The sequence below is a fragment of the Melanaphis sacchari genome, unplaced genomic scaffold, assembly GCF_002803265.2.
Source record: "Melanaphis sacchari strain LSU unplaced genomic scaffold, SCAv2.0 Contig72_pilon_pilon, whole genome shotgun sequence".
In the NCBI taxonomy this organism is placed as follows: domain Eukaryota; kingdom Metazoa; phylum Arthropoda; class Insecta; order Hemiptera; family Aphididae; genus Melanaphis; species Melanaphis sacchari.
Window position 1 is genome coordinate 157,482 of NW_020271519.1, and position 20,569 is coordinate 178,050.

General features: G+C 25.1%; 1 protein-coding gene across 6 annotated transcripts; it reads right to left on the reverse strand.

Annotated features, from left to right (window-relative positions):
• Positions 1-578: 578 nt before the first annotated feature.
• LOC112600813 (transcriptional activator Myb) lies at positions 579-19,593 on the reverse strand. 6 transcript variants are annotated; one of them, XM_025348125.1, is made up of 16 exons: positions 13,138-13,326; positions 11,484-11,646; positions 10,976-11,125; positions 10,671-10,903; positions 9,223-9,436; positions 8,889-9,142; positions 8,687-8,826; positions 8,519-8,625; positions 7,077-7,157; positions 5,990-6,271; positions 5,805-5,927; positions 5,596-5,733; positions 3,918-4,019; positions 3,728-3,735; positions 955-1,098; positions 781-876 (listed from the first exon to the last, which is right to left on the reverse strand). In XM_025348125.1, exons 1-16 carry the CDS (start codon positions 13,227-13,229, stop codon positions 867-869), a joined length of 2,241 nt encoding a protein of 746 aa, XP_025203910.1. In that variant the 5' UTR covers positions 13,230-13,326; the 3' UTR covers positions 781-866. The 6 variants fall into 6 exon arrangements, with proteins under 6 accessions (XP_025203907.1, XP_025203905.1, XP_025203909.1 ...); XM_025348122.1 differs by lacking the exons at positions 3,728-3,735; positions 13,138-13,326 and adding an exon at positions 19,163-19,593 and having other exon boundaries at positions 579-876; XM_025348120.1 differs by lacking the exon at positions 3,728-3,735 and having other exon boundaries at positions 579-876; positions 13,138-13,322.
• Positions 19,594-20,569: the final 976 nt, after the last annotated feature.

The following is a 20,569-nucleotide window of genomic DNA, read 5'->3' on the forward strand; positions in this document are numbered from 1 at the left end:
AGGTTTGACCTCTTATATTAAATTTCAACTCATACCTCTAACACTAATTATTTGGTATTCTGATCAAAAAAAGTTTAAAATAAAAAAATATAAGTTTTTAATGGAACCATTAATGGTCTATTAAAATCTAAAAACTTACTGACAATAAATAAAAATTATAGTCTAAAATCACTATATTACATATTTTTTTCAAAACAAATTTAATTTACAATTGGTAAAAAATCAAATCATTTAAAATACAAATGAATGATATAAATCACACAAATAAAATTAAACATAATGTTAATGGTAGTGCTGATAAGCAAAAAAAAATATAAAGAAATCAATATCAAATTTCAAACGTGCACATATAACTAGATATATACAAAAAAAAATTTACAATGAAATCAAATACTAGTTGAATAATTTGTAAAATAAAATTTTTAAATAATTTACATTCATATAAAATAACATAAAACACAAAATTGAAAAGTTACTAATAAATTGCATTTGGTCACTATGTAAATATTAAATTATAAAATGGAAAACTAAAATAAAAAAAAAAGAATCAATAAAATAATAACAATATGAAAAACCAACAGAAATGAGACAACACAAAATAATTATAAAAAAACTCACTCAAATAATTTAAAATTATCAATTTAAAATGTTGCAATTATAATAACGCTGGTTTACAAACTTGCTGTATGTTATAAAATACAATAGGGAGAAAAAAATATTAAGTATCTAAAATGATAATTGCCGTGGTTTAAATCCAGGCGTTTTAGTGCTAAGGTTTTTATGTGGTGTTTTCATTTGCAAACACTGATAAGCTAAGGCTGTCATTTCTTGTTGGTCAACAGTTTTTCCACATGTAATCTTCCACATCACATCATTCTTCATGTAATACATTATTTTCAATAAAAAATTGATTAGTATATTATTAATAATTTTATAAAATAAATTGTCACATACCTTGGATACGAAGCCGGACCATTTTTGTCTGAGTGGACTTCCAATGTGTAGACGCTTGAGGACACTGCTGCCATCGGACGACTGTGGTAACTGTCTGCGGATAACTGTTGTCTCCGAAACGTCTGGTGAGGCAGTAGAGCCATTCTGGTCATCACAAAACAATACATACAGCCACCATTTACTACACCATCACCGTAATAATAACGAATAGCTACTACTACTTATTATTATTACTTTTTTATATTAAATAATACAAATAAAGAAATGTTTAACAAATTTAAAGCATTTTCAAAGAATAATTAAATTCTACATTAATTGTTTGTTTAAATATGATTTAAAAATATACTTAAAAGTCGGGTGATAATAGATTTTTATATTTAAATAGACTTGAAATTTAATTACTTTAATAATTTTTAAATAATCCAAAATAATTAAATTTTACCTAATTTATCATATAATCATTAATTTCTAAGTTAAAATAATATCAGAAAACCATTGATATATATTCTATAAACGCTTGGCATAAAATTGAATGTTTTTAGTTGATACAAGTTATACATAAACAAAATTTAATATTTGGATGTATTTAAAAATATTAAGTTAGAAAATATTGTATTAATGTCTATTTTTCATGTAAAAATACTATATGTAATAACACTATTAGCAATTTTTAGAGCGAAATCTTCTATTTTTATGTATATTAATATAACAACAATAAATTTCTTTGAAAATGCAATAGGTTGAAATAAGACTTAGAAGATATTTATATTAGTGATGGCCAGAGATTATTACAACAATAGGTATTTTAAGAACTATTAGATTCTACATTACCTATTTTAAATTAAAATTTGGTATATATAAACTAAATAAGTTAAAAATTATAAGTATTAATTAAATATTTGTGTATTTGTAGTTTTTTTCTTTTAATAAATATTAATTTACATGTTTAAGTTCATTTTTTTGTTTGACTCATCACTACTCATTTAATATTTATTATAAGTTAAGTATTTCTCAAATGTAAAATGTTTGTTGTATTTGATCTATTTCAAATAAACAAATACATTTTTATTTAAAATATAACAATACTTTAAAAAGATAATTTTAATATTGTAGGAATAAAGCAAAAGCTTATCTTTAGAATCAAGTTTTAACCATATTTGTAAAACGGCTCAAAACATTATATATATATTTGATATTTAGATTATATTGAAAATCATTATCTTGTTTAAATAGGAAATAAATTTTGAAAAATGCTTAATTAAATCATGCATAATACGTAATGGGAAATATAAAGGTAAATAACATTTTGAATAATTTTTATATAATGTATTTTGAAACATAAATACAAATCAATTAATTTCTCAGTCATTGAAGTTATTCAATTTTCTTTAAATTAATATAAAATATTGCTAATATTTACCTTTATAACTTAGGAAAATGCCACACAACCACTATTTAAATGATTTAATACAGACAATTTTAATAACATTTTGATAACAATTTTAAATTTTAAATCTCCATTATAACTATGGTACAAAGTATTTAAAGAGTGGTTCCATGTCAAAATCAACAACAATTATTGAGTAACTACAAGATTATATAGACCAGATGATTTCATGCAGGACAGACTTACAAGTAAAGTAGTATTTATTGCTGATTTACGAAATTTTCACACTATATAAAAGATAACTATCAGTCTCAATTTTATTTTTATTTCTTAATACTCGCTAATTTATAATAAATAAATATAAAAAGAAACAAATGAATGATTTGGGTTGTGTTAAAAATTTTAAGTTAGATAAAAAAAAACATCATGACATAAATTAAGTTCTTTTCTAATCATTGTGAAAAGTTAGTAAGGATTTTGAAAATACAGTCTTATAAAGTTTGTCCTGCACAATACCATAATCGTGAAAAAATTACAGGTTGTGCAACGATCTATTTAATCCCAATTTAAAATAATACAATAATAACAATGTACTTAACAATTAAACAAAATTGCTTCAAGTGCACTACTGTGCTCTACAAATACTATGTGTAATATAATAATATAACAAAGTGAACAAATTATACTTAGTAGATCACTTCTCATTCTCACAAAAACATGTATGACAATATAGAAGACACAAATATCTATATTAGCCTTTTATAAAAGCAATAAAATCATTCACCCATTGGAAGTTCTAACAAAATTTGAGAGCCAATGAATTTTACTCATTAAAATTATTCCAATTTTTTTATTGGACACAGGCTATACATACTTATTTATCCACTTTGTACAATGTAATAATAACATAATTAGAAGTTAGAATAATTTTAATGTTTTAATATTGATAGCAAATAATGATAAATTCTTTTAATATGTTCTTAAAATTTTTAAGAAATAAGACATGTCTGTTTTTTAATTACATTTTCCTAGGTACTTGTTGATATTTTTGAAAACTTGGCGATTTTAAAATTTTGTAAATTATAATGATTATAATAGTCAAGTGCTTTTGCAGTAATTACTAATACACCGCTTAAAAATTTAAAAATATCTTAATCCCATTCACTTGCATTCATGTATGGCCATAAAAGTTAGAACTCTAAACATAACTTTACTCATCTCTATACATACATTAAAAATACTTTCAATATAATAATCGAGTGATTGAAACTAAGTATTCAAAAGTGAGGTGCAGAACTATTACTTTAAATTATTTATCCTAATTGATCTAAGGGTGCAATAATTTTAAAGAGTAAAAAGAACTAGGTTTTTTCATGACCTACTCACCCAAATACCTGAAAAATATTAACAAAACAAAACAAAAAATCTAAATTACGAGAAATAAAAAATCAATAAAAAATAATGTCAAATCTAAACACTGGCACACTCAATAAAAAGTGGCAGGTTTGGTGTATGATATAATATTCACTCTTCAAACCAAATTAGTGTGGATGGTAAAAAAAAACTTTATTTTTACCTTTGAAGCTGAATATTCTTCAGATGTAAAGATGTTTCTAGTATCATCAACTAAATTTGTTGAATAAACATCTTCAGCATTTGTTTCTCTAATTGTTTTTGACTAAAAAAACAACAGATTTTGCATTTCAAGTTTATTTTTCTCAAAAATAAAAATTATATATATTACAGACAATTTGAAATACTGATCAATGTTGTGATTCAGGAATACAAACAAATAATTTATAATATTGATTATAAATTGTAATATATCATGCATACTTTAAAACAATTATAATAATAATTATATTTATATAATATTTACGGAATAATGAAAAAAATTAACTAATATTATTTCTTTTATTTATAATTTTATTTTTTTATTAAAATTGAACTCCATAGACTTTTTATTATTATTACTTAAAAATTATAGTTTTCCCATATGGTCAAATCAATATCATAAAATAGCTATAATGATAAAATCAGTCAATAATATATATGAAAAATAATTAATATTTTCAACAACTAGTCAAGTTTTTGTACTTTATAAGGCACTGCTTCATACATGTAAAGTATTAATTAAATAGAGTTTGCATAAATCTCCTCCAATTCTTTTTAAAAATGGAATCTAAATGTTATGAACATTTAAATAATGTTATTGAACTGAATAAAACTAACAATAAATTTTTTTGTAAATAAAAATGTGGTTACTATAATTGTTTTTCATATAGATAATATGTAAAAATTTAATAAAATGAATGATCAGTATTACAAATTATTTGTTTGTATTCACAGTTCATGTTGCTCTGGCAATACCACATTAGTTGTAACATATATACATTATTTTTTTTAAGTAGAAAACATACAATCAATCAAAAATTAATTATATCAATGGTGTAACTTATAAGAGAAGTATTACTACAATTAAGTAATACTGTAATACTCAAAGAAGACCACCCAATATTACACATTATTAATACCATAAATCGAGTATACTTTACATAGGCATCAACAATGCTATCGTTTATTACTCGTAAATTTAATTTAAATTCGGCTCAATAGTGGCATATATGGCAAGAAGTAGAAAAAAAATATCAATTCATCTCCTGTCACTATACTTCACTAATGAGCCAAATTTAAATTAAATCAATGAGTAATAAATAATTGCATGAGTTAACATATTTATAGTATTATTTAATTGATGCCAATATTTAATTTTAACTATTATAATATTTATACTTTAATATTAAAAAATATTTTAACACATTTTATTTTTAAGAATTGTGTTTCATACTAAATTGTAACTTTTTGTCTATATTAGTTAAAGTGTTCTTATTTTTTCTGAATTAATTTTAATAGTCAAAATGCTTAAGATATTTAACTTTTACTTAAGTTAGTATAACACTAATGTAGGATCCATGTTGTTTCTTAGCCATTTTTAAATCTTTGTACTGAGGAAATACTAAGTATATAAGTTGCTAAGCTCGTGTAGATAATTGCAACCAATACATTAATATAATACAGGAGATAATAAAATATGGGCTAATAATAAATTTTTAAAAATAAAATTACATTTGTTTAATCTAAGTATATGAAATTATAGAGACAATAAACTGGGGTGTTTTTGGCACTCCTTAGCACCCATAGTTATACTAATGATTTATATAAAGTATAAATAATTATAAAAATAATAAACTTACAGATGAGTCAATAGGTTGATTCCAAGAAGCTGTTGGAGAAGCCCACACAGGTGCAAGAGATTTTCTTGCTTTTTTTTGAGGTGTAGGTGAAAGAGGTTCTGCATTTTCTTTTCCACATGCAGCTATGTCATTAGTATCCTATAAAATTTTAAAAAGTTTTTAAAATAAATTATATATAGTTAAATGTAGAAAATATTTCAAATTATTACACAAAACATATTAGAGCTATCGGTTTCGTACTGTGAATCAGAAAATTCTGATTCTTTTTTAACTCGATCTTCTTGCTTTATGTAATCAGTTATATCCTCAATTAAAGCTGATGGGGATTGAACCTAATAATATATCGTTTATGAGTATATTAAAAATAAATGGATTATATTAAATTTTAACTTACTAGATGTTTTACACCCATTTTACGGCCAGCCTCGGCAAGGGCAATTTTAAATGGTGTAGGTGTGTGAGGAGTATTTATTCTATGAGTTGTTTCTGGAGTCTTAACATCATCACGGCTTCTTCCAGCAAATTTATAAATTAAATTTGGTGTAACTAAGGTTTCAGATTTTACAGTTTGATCACTAATATCTTCATTAGGTTTACTACTACAACTAGGTAATAGACGCCTGACAGGTGTTGAAGATGAATTAACATCAAATGATAATGATGGACTATTTAAAAACTAAAAAGTAAAATAGAAAAAATTAACTGGTGTTTAAAATTGCAATTAAGATTAATAAAACAAATTAAAGGCATTAGACATACAACATATTGGCAAAAAAAGATAGCAATCATATAATAATTATACTTTTTATGAAGGTGGAAACACTATAGTAACATTAATTATAACTATCAAGTGACAAAAAATAAATATCTTAACAGTACTGCCATGTGAAAAACAATAAAATTATATGAATTTAATTTATATTATATAATTTTTGTTACTATAATGTTAAAATAAATTATTTACAAAAATAAAACAAGTAGAAATGCAAAACCACCAAAAACTATGTGCAAAATAAAAATAAAACAAAAAAAAAATAAACCTTTTAACCTTATACATACAATATTATTATTATTTAGAAAATATTAAATAATTATTTAATTAAAAGCAAAGCTAAATAACAACAACCCTTTGATTTTTAATCGGTAATTTATAAACCAATACAAATATTATTATTATAAATCTTTAGATAAATAAATGAATTTCTAACTATTCAAAATCATAAATACTTCATAACACCATGAAATGACTTCAATAATTGAAATTCACCAATATTAAATTATATATATATATATATAAGAAAAAAATGATTACCATTATAACCATGTATAGTCAAACTACAAAAACTGTTACTGTAAATGCAAAATTACTAATTGCTTACAAATGGATCAATTACATGCATATTACATATACATTAACAGTAGTATTTAATGAAGTATAAAACTATATACATTGGAGATTAAATCATAACATATTTACATACTTGTGAGGGACTGAACGGTAGTTGTTTTATTGGTGTTCGTTTTTCAGGCGTTCCAGGTATGCTCAAGCCTGACAAAATAGTCTAGACCACAAAGACACACACATCTCAATCTTTTTTTAAGCAAACAATCAAACCCAATTTAAAAAAGTACCAATTTTGTCTACTTAATGTTTACTCTTAGATAAAACCATATTAAAAAAAATAGAATTTTATTCATTATTACTTATACAAATTTATGTAATTTCAAAACATTTTAGCAGCCAAACATGGCTAACTTATAAATTACTATTTAATTACTGAGCTTAAGCAAATTGCAAGTTTGACCAACTTTAACAAAATATGTATTTGGTTAAATGTAAAATTTTAAAACAAATTAAATGTACAAAGAGCATTTTCTATTGTAATTTAATGAACTGTTATGCAAATGTAGAATACTTTTAATATGTATGGTAAATTTAATTTTAAACCATGTTAACTATACAAAAATATTAAAATTCATAACTGGCATTGATAATAACTATGGTTATCTACTTGAGTCTAATCATAGGCATGTTGCCAAAATTAAATATGTACAAATAATGCTAGTAATAATTAGCTAAAATGTAATACATTTAATATGTTGAAAACCATAAAATAATCATACAAAAGTAATCACTTAAAAATCTTTAAATGCTCTGATTGTTAATAAAAATTAAAAAATTTTGTTTTACTGTGATTACTTTTAATTTGAATATTTACCAGGATTAAAGTGAAAAGTGTCCCATAACCTTTAAATTAAATAATGCATCTTTTACACGATTTGCTGAGATATTGGTACACAGTATTTGACATAATTGGTAGATACATATAAATGTAGAATTTAATAAAAAATATTAAGTATTTAATTAAAATAGAAATATAGTAAGTAATGATAAAATATAATTAGATAGTAATTTTAAAAAAAAATAGTCGTGTCTATTATGATATATTTATAAAATAGATGTCATTCTATTAAAAATACTGTAAGATGATGTCATAACAATGTTACACATGACACTTTATTTTAATAAGCTATTTAAAATAGATGTTGTGCAGTCTTTGAAAAATGTAAAATAAATAAAAAATTGAGTTATGAAATAAAAACAGAATAAAAAATATCATATCAATATCATGCACTGTTAAATATGTTTAGAAAACAATTTAAATACATATTTTATGTAGTACCTGTGTCAAATACAGTATATTAATGAAAAACCATACATAAGCACCCATATATTAAAAAATCAAACCAATTATTATCTTACCTTTGAATAAAATAACACATTATGTGCTAATATTAATTCTCAAACTTATAAAAGCTTTTCAAAAATGTAAAACAAAACTAAGTGAAATACCTACACTGATTTTATACTCTAACCATACGTAATGTAAACAAAATTAGCTTTTTTACATTTTTTACTTACACTGCCAATTTCAGGATATTCCGAAAAACTCCTACGTCGTCGAGTAACTTTATTACTAGGTGAAAATAGATTTGATTTATTTGGTGTAACAGCATCATACTGATAATCTGCAACTCATTATTTTAAAAATTTATAATATTGATTTATAATTTACATTATATTACTTACAAAGTTCTGGGCAAATTTCTTTTTTTGGCGTCTTTGAAGGGGTAACAAGATGAAGTTCGGCATATCCTTCATCAGGAGAACTACCTACAATATTATTACTAGTTTGTTGAGTTTCAATAAAACCTCCAGTCTCAAATAATCTAAAAACATAGTACATTATTCAAATCATTCAATTAATGTTCATTTATATTTGTTTTTATACCTGTATGGTGAATAACATGATGGTGAATTAGTTTGCAAGGGTACTGAAGCCGGTCTAGGCGGAGACTCTAATTTATAATTAATTTTGAACACATCTTTTACTTTCATTTCATTTTTCTTTTGAGGTGTTGACATTAAAGAATTCAAAACTTCTGCAGCTGCAACAACTTCAGCTTTATCCCGGACATCTTGTTCAGGATCTAATTTAGACTGAGTATCATCTGGAATATATTTTGGAGGCATCCAACTATAATACTAAAAAAGATATATATATAAATATATATTTAAGGGAAATAAATATATCAATATTAATAAATGTATAGACTTCAAATTACTTGTGATGGAACATCAATAGTTATGTATTCTGATTGATTAACTTGTGATGTATTGGGTTGACTTTTACTAGATTCTTCTCTGATTTCTATTGGAGCTCTGATACTTTTTGTTTTAGGCTTCAACATATTCCTACCATATACTTCTCCTTTATCATCTATTTCATATTTCCTCCGCATAGTTGAATTCCAATGATTCTTTATGGCATTATCAGTCCTAAATATTTTCAAAATAAAACAATTAGTACCTAATTATTTTAATTGTATAACATTTTATTATATGTATTTTAAAAATATAACTCTACAACCAGGGATAAACAAGATACTCAAAAATCAGTATCGTGATACTAGATACTTGATACAATTGTATCCAAGATCTTAGATATTTACATCAAAGATCATGCCCAATCCTGATTATTGCTGTATTTTCTCAATTTTTGATCCAACATAATCAAAAATAATTAAATAATTTTCATAAAATTAACCAATTTGTTTTTTTTTTTTAGTAATTGATTAAATAATTACTAAATGTATTTATGAACAGTAAATTTCTGTAACATAACAATGAAGTAAGGCTGCATCTAGTACCCGTAGGATATGGATATCTAATATAGGTACAGACGTATGGTAAAGACGTAAAGTCCTGTTCAATGTCTGTGTGGTGTGTCATAGTTCACAGATATAACTAAACATGGCTAATGGGTTGAAAAACAATTTTGTTTAAGTTGTAGGTTCAGCTTACAGGAAATCATCTATAACTACTCAATTGTATATGTATTTGCAATATAAATATTAATTATGATAGTAAAAATAAGAATTGTCAATAATTTGAAATTAATTAATATTGCAATTAAATTATGGTATTCATGAATTTTAATTTGTTGTGCCTTTTACACATGTTATACTACTAAATTAAAACATAGTCAAACAGTCAGGGGAAAAACAGATAGGGAAAGAAAATAATCGTAAAAAATTAATTTTTCAAAGTACCGCATTAATGTATTGAGTATTTTTTGATAACATTATTTTATATGCCTATACTAGATATCCATATCCTACAGGGACTAGATGCAGACTTACTTCATTGTTATACTACAAAAATTTACTGCTTATAAATACATTAAGTAAATATTTAATCAATCACTTTTTTAAAAACGACAAAACTAAAGCATTATTTAATTACTTTTGATAATATTGGATCAACAATAATGGAGAGAATACAGCAATAATCAAGGTTAAGTATCTAAGATACATATCTTAAACAATTGTATCGAGTAACTAGTATCTCGATACTCCAAATCTAGTATTATTGAGATACTTATTTTTGAGTATCTTACCCATCCTTGATAATTATGTCAATTATATCTATGTGATTATATAATGTACATGTATATTATATGGATGTCTTAATTATAACCTTAAGCAAAATCAATAATTAATTCACCACCTACCTTCCTGGTAACAACTTTGCAATTTTAGCCCATTGATTCCCCCATTGACTATGTGCCCTAAATATTATTCTGTCTTCTTCGTCTGTCCATGCACTTTTTTTTATATTTGGATTCAAATGATTATGCCATCGTTCACGACACTGTTTACCTATTCGGCCTTTTAAATGTCGCGCTATTAGAGTCCATTTTTTGGGTCCATATTTGTCCACAAGTTCCAATACAGTTTCGTCTTCCTATAATACAAAATAATGAAAACATTAATTAGTTTATTTTGTTTTATTATATTTTATACAAAATGAACATACTTCTTTCGTCCAAGGCCCTTTTACTAAATCGGGATTCACAACTTTGTGCCATCGTTGTTGGCATTGAATATCTGAGCGATCGTTGAAATGTTGGGCTATAAGATCCCATCGTTCTTGATATTCATCTACAAGTTGTTTTAGCCTCATATCCTGTAAAGGAACCAAATATTAACATAAAATATCAATAAATATATAGCAAAATACATGTATATTATATAAAAAAAGATTTTATTTTTATTAATATGTTAATCACATATCACATTTGAGTATATTTATTGTGACAATAAAATCTTAAAAATTAAAATATTAATGCACCTACAACTTGCTTATGAATATAAAATAATACTTGTAAGAAACACTAACAATAAACTAATAATTTAATTGTAACATTGATTAAATTGTAATACATTTAATAACTAAGTAGATGATGCCAACTAGTGTCATTTAGCACATGTTAATGAATGCCATTTCGCGTTATCAACAGTAAACTTGTTAATAAAGTACTAACCTCTTCTTTGGTCCAGCGACCCTTATTGATAGAGTGGTTTGATGGTTTATATTCAACCAACCGTCGACCATCTTCAGTAGATACGATTGGGATGCCAAGTGGCATCGCATAATCATCTGAATCTTCCCCATCATCCGTTTCACTATCATAACCTGATCTGGACCTACAAAATTAAAATAAATAATAAAAATATTCAGTTACTAAATTAATATATGCAACATTTAAATTTTAACTATAACCATTAATAACTTTTATCATATAATTTAGAAGCATTTTTTATGTGTATTCACTTTCAGTTTGAAATGGTTGTATCAAAAAAATTTTAATTTAAAAAAACAAAACTGACAGGATACAGAAATACCATGTCATTTATCAATACTCAACTAGCAGAATAATAGTATACTACACAGTTAAATTATAAAACAATAATAAATAATAATTGCTTTCAAAAAATGATTTAAATTGGTACCAAGTACAACTATATTGTAAATTCAAGACCTTTCTCGATTTACTAAAATAATAAAAATAATTAAATAAATAATTTTTTGTCAAAAATAAAATCTAAGTTTTATTTAAGAATTATAAATTATGACATATCTAAAATGTAAAGTAACTCTATATTAATATATAAATGAGACCAAATCATTTCTATAAAGTATGAGAGTTACAGACCGTGAATCCTGTTTCCTGGGTCTTTCTTAAAGAGTATACCATTCTAGACTAATTATAGTAGCATTCATATAGAAAAAATAAGCTTTACAAAATAATAAATACAATATACAATATTATAAATGTCAACACATATTCTTACTACAATAAAAAATAAAAACACATTTAAAACACTATGTTGAGTATTTTAATTCAGTTTATTAATTTTGTTAGTTTAGTTTCTAAATGAGCATTAACTTAAATATATAAATAATTAAATAATCAGGTTAAAATTATTTTTTAGTAAAACGTCAATAAATTTAAATGATAAACAACCTATCACATTAATCGAATTGGAATTAAAAAATATGAAAACTGATAATACTAATTCAATTTTATACTGGAGTATTCATAATTAATTATAAAACAAATAATATAAAAACTGATATAATGTATAGTATGATAAAAAGTAATTTTAAATTTTCACAAAAACACATGTTTTATTAAAAATAAATTAGTACAAAAATTGGTAAAAAAAAAATATTTTTAAAATTTTTTAATATTAAATAAAAAAAGTAGGTATTAGTTATTAGGTACTAATAACATTGTTAATTTTATGAAATAATAATTGTCATGTGATAATTGTGTTTTAATTTCAGTATGTATATTTCTTAATCAGTAAATAACTAAAACGTATTTAAGTATGATTAACCATTAATAAAGACAAAAGTGCTTACAAATCAGACCCTAAAACTTCAACATAATGTATATGTTTTATATCTATAAGCCAATTAAGGTTAAAATTTCAGCATTTTGGTATATTATTTTTAATTGTTATATATGTTGTAATACGAAGAAAACAATAGAAGTTTTTATAAAAAATAAAAACAAACGTCCAATATTATTATAGAATTTATTTGTTGGTGTTAAAGTTATTTATTCTAACTAAATATCATTAAAAACAGTTTTCACAAAAATTTTTAATACTATGTACTTAAAGACTTACTCATCGTTTTGAGGTACTAAATGCATTCGTTTATTATAAACATTTTGATATTCTTGATAACCACTCACGCAGCTATAGGGTCGTTTAGACATGGAGATATTCAACGAAAATATTTACTTTTTAAAATAAACTTAGAAATCAAAAAAGTTCAAAATAATGAACAAAGAAAAATACGTACGTAAAGTACTACGCTATACTATAATACCACACTACTATTGCTGTATGGCGGGAGAACAGAGGCCAGGTGGTACAAGACAGCTGGGGCATTGGTTAGGGGATCAACTAAGCAGCAATACAACCCCTCCCATTCGCATTACGGACATGAATACTTGTTATACATGTAGAAAAAAAGAGGAAGCTGATTTCCTAACAAGAGAAGAAAGGGGCTCAGCCAAAAAAATATATTAAGTGATGCAACATTGAATAATAATTTAAAGAACTAGTCACTAGAAAACACTTGCATTTTAGTCAGGTCTCGAACACCTTTAAAAATGTTGCAATATCATATATTTTTTAATGCAAACATAAGAAAACATATTGCCGCATAAATTTATGTGTAACAAAATATACCCGAATCTACTTATTAAATTATACAAATCGTTTCACCCACAATTTGATCCATCGTAATAAAACAAAAATACAATATTATATTTCGAAAACATTCAAACTTCGATTAGTTGTTTGATATAAACACTATCCATTTTTAAAATTCACGATAAATTTAATGTTCTCTGTAAAATATAATGATCAATTTCAAATAAAATCATACATTTTTTTACCATTTACGTTGATTTTTTAAAAATTATTAAACATTGTGTTCCTATGAAAGTGCAGTACTTCTGTTTTTCTTAGTAATATATTATTAACTTCAAACTTATTGGTACTACATTCCTTATATAAAATTATAAATGTACAATTACATAAAAAATAAATACGGTGGAAAACAAATCCTGTATCTAATTTCTGGTGAAAAATATTGATAAAAGACTTGTAACATTATGCATAACATAAATGTATTAATATATTATTCATAAAAAAAACATTAATTAGAAAGCAAGCGTAATAAAATAACACAATATTCGGCTCCGCGGCAAGAAAAAGAATATTTGCATCCACTAATTATACTTAAAATACTAAGGGAATTTTCCTATTCAAATTTTCACACCTATTTGTGATTAAAGAAAAGTTATAACAATAAATCGCATTCATTTTTTTTCTAATACTAATTCTTATGAACTTTAATTGATAGAGAATATTATTAATAATTAGAGTTAATTTATTATTTTATTATCCGCTAGCACACTGTTTAAAATTATTGAAATACTATAAATATAAATTTAAGAATTTCAAGCCTTTACTTTCTATAAAGCATAAAAATTTCATGAAACCTAATGTATGACTAATAATTAAAACAAGTTTAAAACTACTATGAACAAAAAGCAACATTTGACAAGATTTTTTTCTATATTTTTCACATGTTATCGGATGTTTTAATTTGCATATTATAGTAAAATTACTAATTTAGAAAATCGAAAATTAATTTCAAATTAAATACAAACTAGATACTATTTTCATCAATAGATACAGGAATATACCTATTATAACTAGCAAAAAACTTTTCGCCTCCAATATTATATTATTAATATGAAACATTTTTACATACATTTTCTATCACGGCATTACCTGATTTACAAAATATATTTTAAAACACATAGGTATCTATTCTATCATAAGCAAATTTTTATTAAAATTTTATATTAAAATCGATTCTCAGCGTTTACCAAAACACATTTAAAATATTTAACGTTAGATAAATATTTTTACTATAGGACTATTAATTTATGCATTACAATTTACAATATCTTTGACCCTGAATAAAAAATGTGTTAATCAAGAATTTGCTGTTCTTATTAAATTATTTTTAGGTTTAATTATTATAAGTTAAAAATAAATATAGTAAATTTGTAGTAGAAAATCATAAAAACCATATATAGCTGTATAAAATACTTATGCATTAAGAGAGGATCAGATCTCTTGTAATGTTAATGCGCTATTTATTTTGTTTTTCTAGCTCACGGACAAAACCGTAAATTGGAGTTCAGCAAAATCAACCTTACTAGCTTTAATGGAATTGACTCAAATTTAAAGATAAGAGCATTACATGTATTTATACGATGATTTTTTTTTTTTAAGATAATTTAACTAGTATACAAGTTCTAAGTAGTTATTTAAAAGATGAAATGGAGTCCACTAAGTTAGAAATATACACATAGACAGTTATTACTTATTACGCTTAAAACAACAATACAAAACTAAAAAAAAAAAAAAAATTATTATTTCGATCCATCCCTCTTCATACACACGCCACATAAACTAATAGGTATGCCAAGGCTAGTGGATTTTTTTTTACATTTTGAAACGTGATATCCAATAACTCTCGTAAATGCTACCCCGCATGTGAAGTCTCCGTGTTTCAACATAGCAATATATTCAACAGTTTTAATTTAATGTTAATATCATATGAATTATTCTTAAGTTTAAAGGTAAGACTATTAACTAAGTGCTTTTAAATTGTAATATTTCACAAAATCATGTCTTGCTTTAAAACTAAAATATCAAAAAAAAAACGATGTAAAAATAGGATGATGTTTTTAGTTTCTTACTGTTAGGTGTGAAATAAGCTAATAATAAGTACAATATTAAAAAATATATTAATAATGTAAAACTTTAGATTTAATTACCTACTCATAAATTATTTGAGGGGGATCGTTAAGATTTTGTTAGGGGTTTAGGGGGAGGAGGGAGTGACTACTGGCTACCATACCAAACACCTCACCTCTACTTGTTCCAGTGACTATAAGCATTCAATTCTCTTGATGTCTGGCTTATATTGTAATAAATATTAAGAAAAATCACTTTCTTGCTATTTTATAAATAAAATAGTAATATACTTATTGTACAATATTAAGGCTTTTGATTAACAAATTAGAGGAAAGATAACTTGCACATTACTTTTCCTCAGTAGGTGCCTAAATTAACTAATAAATAGATATAAGTCTGTTGAAATTTATTTTATTAATAAAATTACATTTCTAATATACGTGAAAAATCAAGACTTATCCTAAAGTCTCAAATAACAAATTAAATTTTTTTTTTTTTAATTATTTAAACTTGGTTTTACAAGTAGTTTTGAGAATTTATTCATAGAGTTTAAATTTAAAGCTGTTATGTTATCAAATTGTAGTGACTAAAATCACATTTTTCTTTTTTCATCTATACTCAATGCTGATATCCAACTATCATCACGAATCCACAGCCATAACAATTTTATTTAAATACTTTGTATTCTACCTTAAATAGATTAAAATTATTTATACTTTTTCACTAAAAAAAAAACTAAAATTAACTGCTAGTTAACAACAAAAATGTATTTTTTTTATTAGCTTCTAGTATAAAACTATAACAGCTAAATATTAGATAAATATCTCAAGATATAATTGTATATTTAACAAACAATGATGTTTAAGTAAATAATTACATTAAATAAAGTTATAAATAACAATTATTGTTTTAATTTAAGTATAATAAAATAATTTCAAAAAATCTTGTTTATATTTTTTAAGAACTAAAACACTTAGGCAAAGGTTATGCTTGATACCTAATATGAAATAATTCATCAAAAAGTAAAATATGTTATTCTGGTCATGATATAAAGGATCCATAATAATTGTAATAATCTCATTGGTATCTTATGTGATGTCCCAGAAATATACTTACAAATTGCATACACTAGAGTTCATAAAAATTATAAAAGTAAACCCTCATCAATTTTAATTTATAAAATATTATCATAAAGAAAAGAAAAAATACAAATATATCCATTTAAAAATAAATTCCTTGTATAAAAATATAATTATTGCTACTAGTATATTAAACATAAAAAATTTCTCACACGTCATTAAGAAAACAATTAAAAATTAAATTCTTAGTTTAATGCATAGTTGTATAGAATTTTAATTTTTAAATATACAATTAAAATTCAATGTACTGATTATAGGCTCTTAATTGTATATCTACAAAATTCTCACTGGTTTTTATATTTTTATCCAAGTTTATTCAAATATGAATAAACTTTTCATGTATCACCTTATACTTTGTAGATAGTAGTTCCTTATAGTTTTTAATTCTACTTCTCCCATAATTAAAAGCAAAAGATCTCATATTTACCAATAAAAAATTGTATTTATAAAATCGTATTATTTTCTTAAGCTAATTTTTGTATACATAATTTACATTATTATTTAACAGTATGTGGGACTCATAGTTAATGATTATTATTAGGTTAGTATAAAAAAATCTCAGGCCACAAAATTATGATAGATAGCTTGCAACACTAGTAAACAACAAGTAGATCACTCATAACATCATTATTATTTTTAAATGTATTTTGATGCAATACCTACCTGGTTAGATACATGTACCTGTTATATTTGTTTTCTATATTACATAGATCAAAATATTTGAATATTTAATAATTGTATTTATTTATTAAAAAAATCATATTTTAGTGATGCACAAGCTTGTAGCTTTAACTTATTTTAGACACCATTTTAACAATATGTTGTTCATGTAAGACATTTTTTATTGTCAAATTCTAAGGAAATATGTAGGTATTTGATACAATAATCACAGTCCACATTTATCAATTGTATTTAAACAACTCACTACATTTTTGCCTAATACATTCTGAAATTAAACTATTTATTTAATAATCTTTTTTATGAAACAAATATTCTAATAAGGTAATTTAATGATATTAACATTTACCAATCATACACATACACTTACTATAACGAATATTAAAATACAAAATAAATTATTAACTATTATGATTGTTATTTAATAGTGAATGTCAATTTCATTATCTATACCCTCAGCCACCAAAATCTGATTAAAAACAATGAAAATATTAATTATTAAAATTAATCAACGAATCTAGTTTTTGCAGAATATTAAAATAAACACTATGGTAATAAAATAGTTTACACAAAGGTACATAATAATCTATTATATCTATAGTTTGTACGATACCTATGTAAATAAATATAAATGTTTCAATGTATGCATCAATGTTTGACATAACCAAAGTAAACTATTATACATTGTTAATCGAGAAAAAACATAATATGTAATTATCAAATGTGTGACTGTTTATACTTAAATACATATTATAAAAATAATTGAATTGATTCATAATATCACTATGTAACAAGTACAGGATGCTATGAACAGACTGCCAAGTAATTATTTATCAAATTAAATAATAAATATCAATTAGGCATGGTTAAAATATGACAATTTTATAAAAAGTATATATTATTGACTCAAAATGCAATCAATATAAATAAACTCAAAAATCGATTTTTCAGATATTGACTAAAAAAAAAATTCTTTAATAACACAAACAGTAAGCAAATACTGTTGAAATAAATATTATATCGGAATAAAAGAATCAAAAAATATTACCATTCCCTTTTTTTTCTCACGCAAATACATGGGATCGTGTATCCATCACACCTCCCTTCTACATACATACATATCACAAAAACCCCATTATACGTTCCTCATACCAATTTTCAGTTTGGTCTCAATTTATCGTCAATCAGATCATCAGATTCGTTGGCAGTCAGCCGGAAAAGTGCACGTTTTCCTAGTTATGCGTTAGAAACGTTCGAAACGTTCAACCGACAACGAACCAAGGTCACGTGAAATTCAAAATTAAGCATGCTGGGTGACACGTCTCCCGGAACTAATATAACGACTACCTACCAAAAATTTGACACCGGGGTGACGGCGAGGGCAGAAAGCGTGTAAGAACCCATCAACGTCATTTAGTGCGGCAGACGATGAGAAAAAGCGATACGACCAATAATTTATGTCGTGTAAATAAACGTGTAAATAGATAAAAGAAAAAAAAAGAAAAAAATGATACGCAGGCAAATATGTAACTAGCGTGCGGTCTCACCTATTCATTTATCGACCAATGGTGGAGACAATGACCGTTATGACGATGTAACGGCCGACGACCGTCGTTCCGTTTGATTTTGAATGGGCAACTGCTGAACGCTTCCGGCCGTCCTCCCGATGGCTAGGCGAACGGACATAGCATACTACATTACTATCCTAACGGACGTTTCGTACTTTCGTAGCGTTGATCACCGCCACCGAAATCTGATCGCGTCGAGTACTGCGGGTGGCAATATTGTGAATTTGTGATTGTGAATCGCTGCCGTCGTCGTGACGTTACGTGACTGGGACGCGGCCGGGCGTACAGCGCATTCATAAAAATATAAAAAACGTACGGAGTAACGAAATATTGTGGTTTTGTTATTGTTTTCTCAGGTTTTCGTTATTCTGTTTTTGTCCTACTGTTGTCTGTACGAACTACCGAGTGCCCATCGTATACGCTAGATGCTGCTAGCTGCTATTGTCCGACGACGGTTGGTATCTATCGGTTAGGGCACAGGCGTTCGCCGATTGGTCGACGTCGACGGCCGTCGCTGGAGATTGTATTCGGGACGTTTTTGTAACCACGATGTTCTAGTTCCGGTTGCGCAGTGTAGCCACTCGTCGACCACGCCAAATTCCCCAGGTGGATGAACTCCACGGGGTCACCAGAATGGTTGTTTGTTTTTGTTATTTGTTGTTGTTGTTGTTATGTCGAATGACGACTGTGGACAGTGCGGACTGATCAGATAGGTGGTCACTGAAGAAGTATGAACTTTAAGAGTTCCTTCGAGCTTTCTCAGTTTGTACTGTTTGTAGGTGCTACCGGCGCTGGGCGTGTAATGTTATGAATTATGATAAAATTGTCAAAAGCAGCAGCATCGTTTAAATTTGCTGAAGTTAATGGTGTAGGTATTTAAGCGTACAATCGTGCTTCGCAAACAGATTTGGGTATTATCACTATTATCCATGTATTGATGCTGATTGTTGATTAACTTTATATGTACAATGTAACTATTTAAGATATTGAATTATTTTTGTACCGCTACGAATATTAATCAATTATAATGATTATTGACTAAAAAAATTTTCCATGCGCTAAATTAATAATTCTGTAATTTTTGGCACAATAAAAAATGACTCAATCTTCAATATAATTCATATTAATATATTACATATAATACGTGATGGAAAAAATGAAAAATAGATAATAATAGATAATAGATTACAAATTTGAGATTTATTACCTTTGTATTATTTAGGGTGATTAGATTAAATTTTAAGAAATCCGGGACACCAAAATTATAAATTATTCTTCATTATAATAAAAATATTAATGGCAAGTTGTACAGTGTACATTTAAATGGTCAATAAGTTTAAGTTTTTTAATAAATGGAAAGTATTTTTGCAATTTTTCATTAAAATG

Bases quoted from the DNA above. Each gene is read 5' to 3' on its own strand.
- LOC112600813 (XM_025348120.1), bottom strand. From the start codon at position 13,229: ATGTCTAAACGACCCTATAGCTGCGTGAGTGGTTATCAAGAATATCAA. The intron at 11,647-13,137 runs GTAAGTCTTTAA...TTAATTTTGTAG, and splicing joins TTAGTACCTCAAAACGATGA to GTCCAGATCAGGTTATGATA. The intron at 10,904-10,975 runs GTATGTTCATTT...TTTGTATTATAG, and splicing joins AAGGGCCTTGGACGAAAGAA to GAAGACGAAACTGTATTGGA.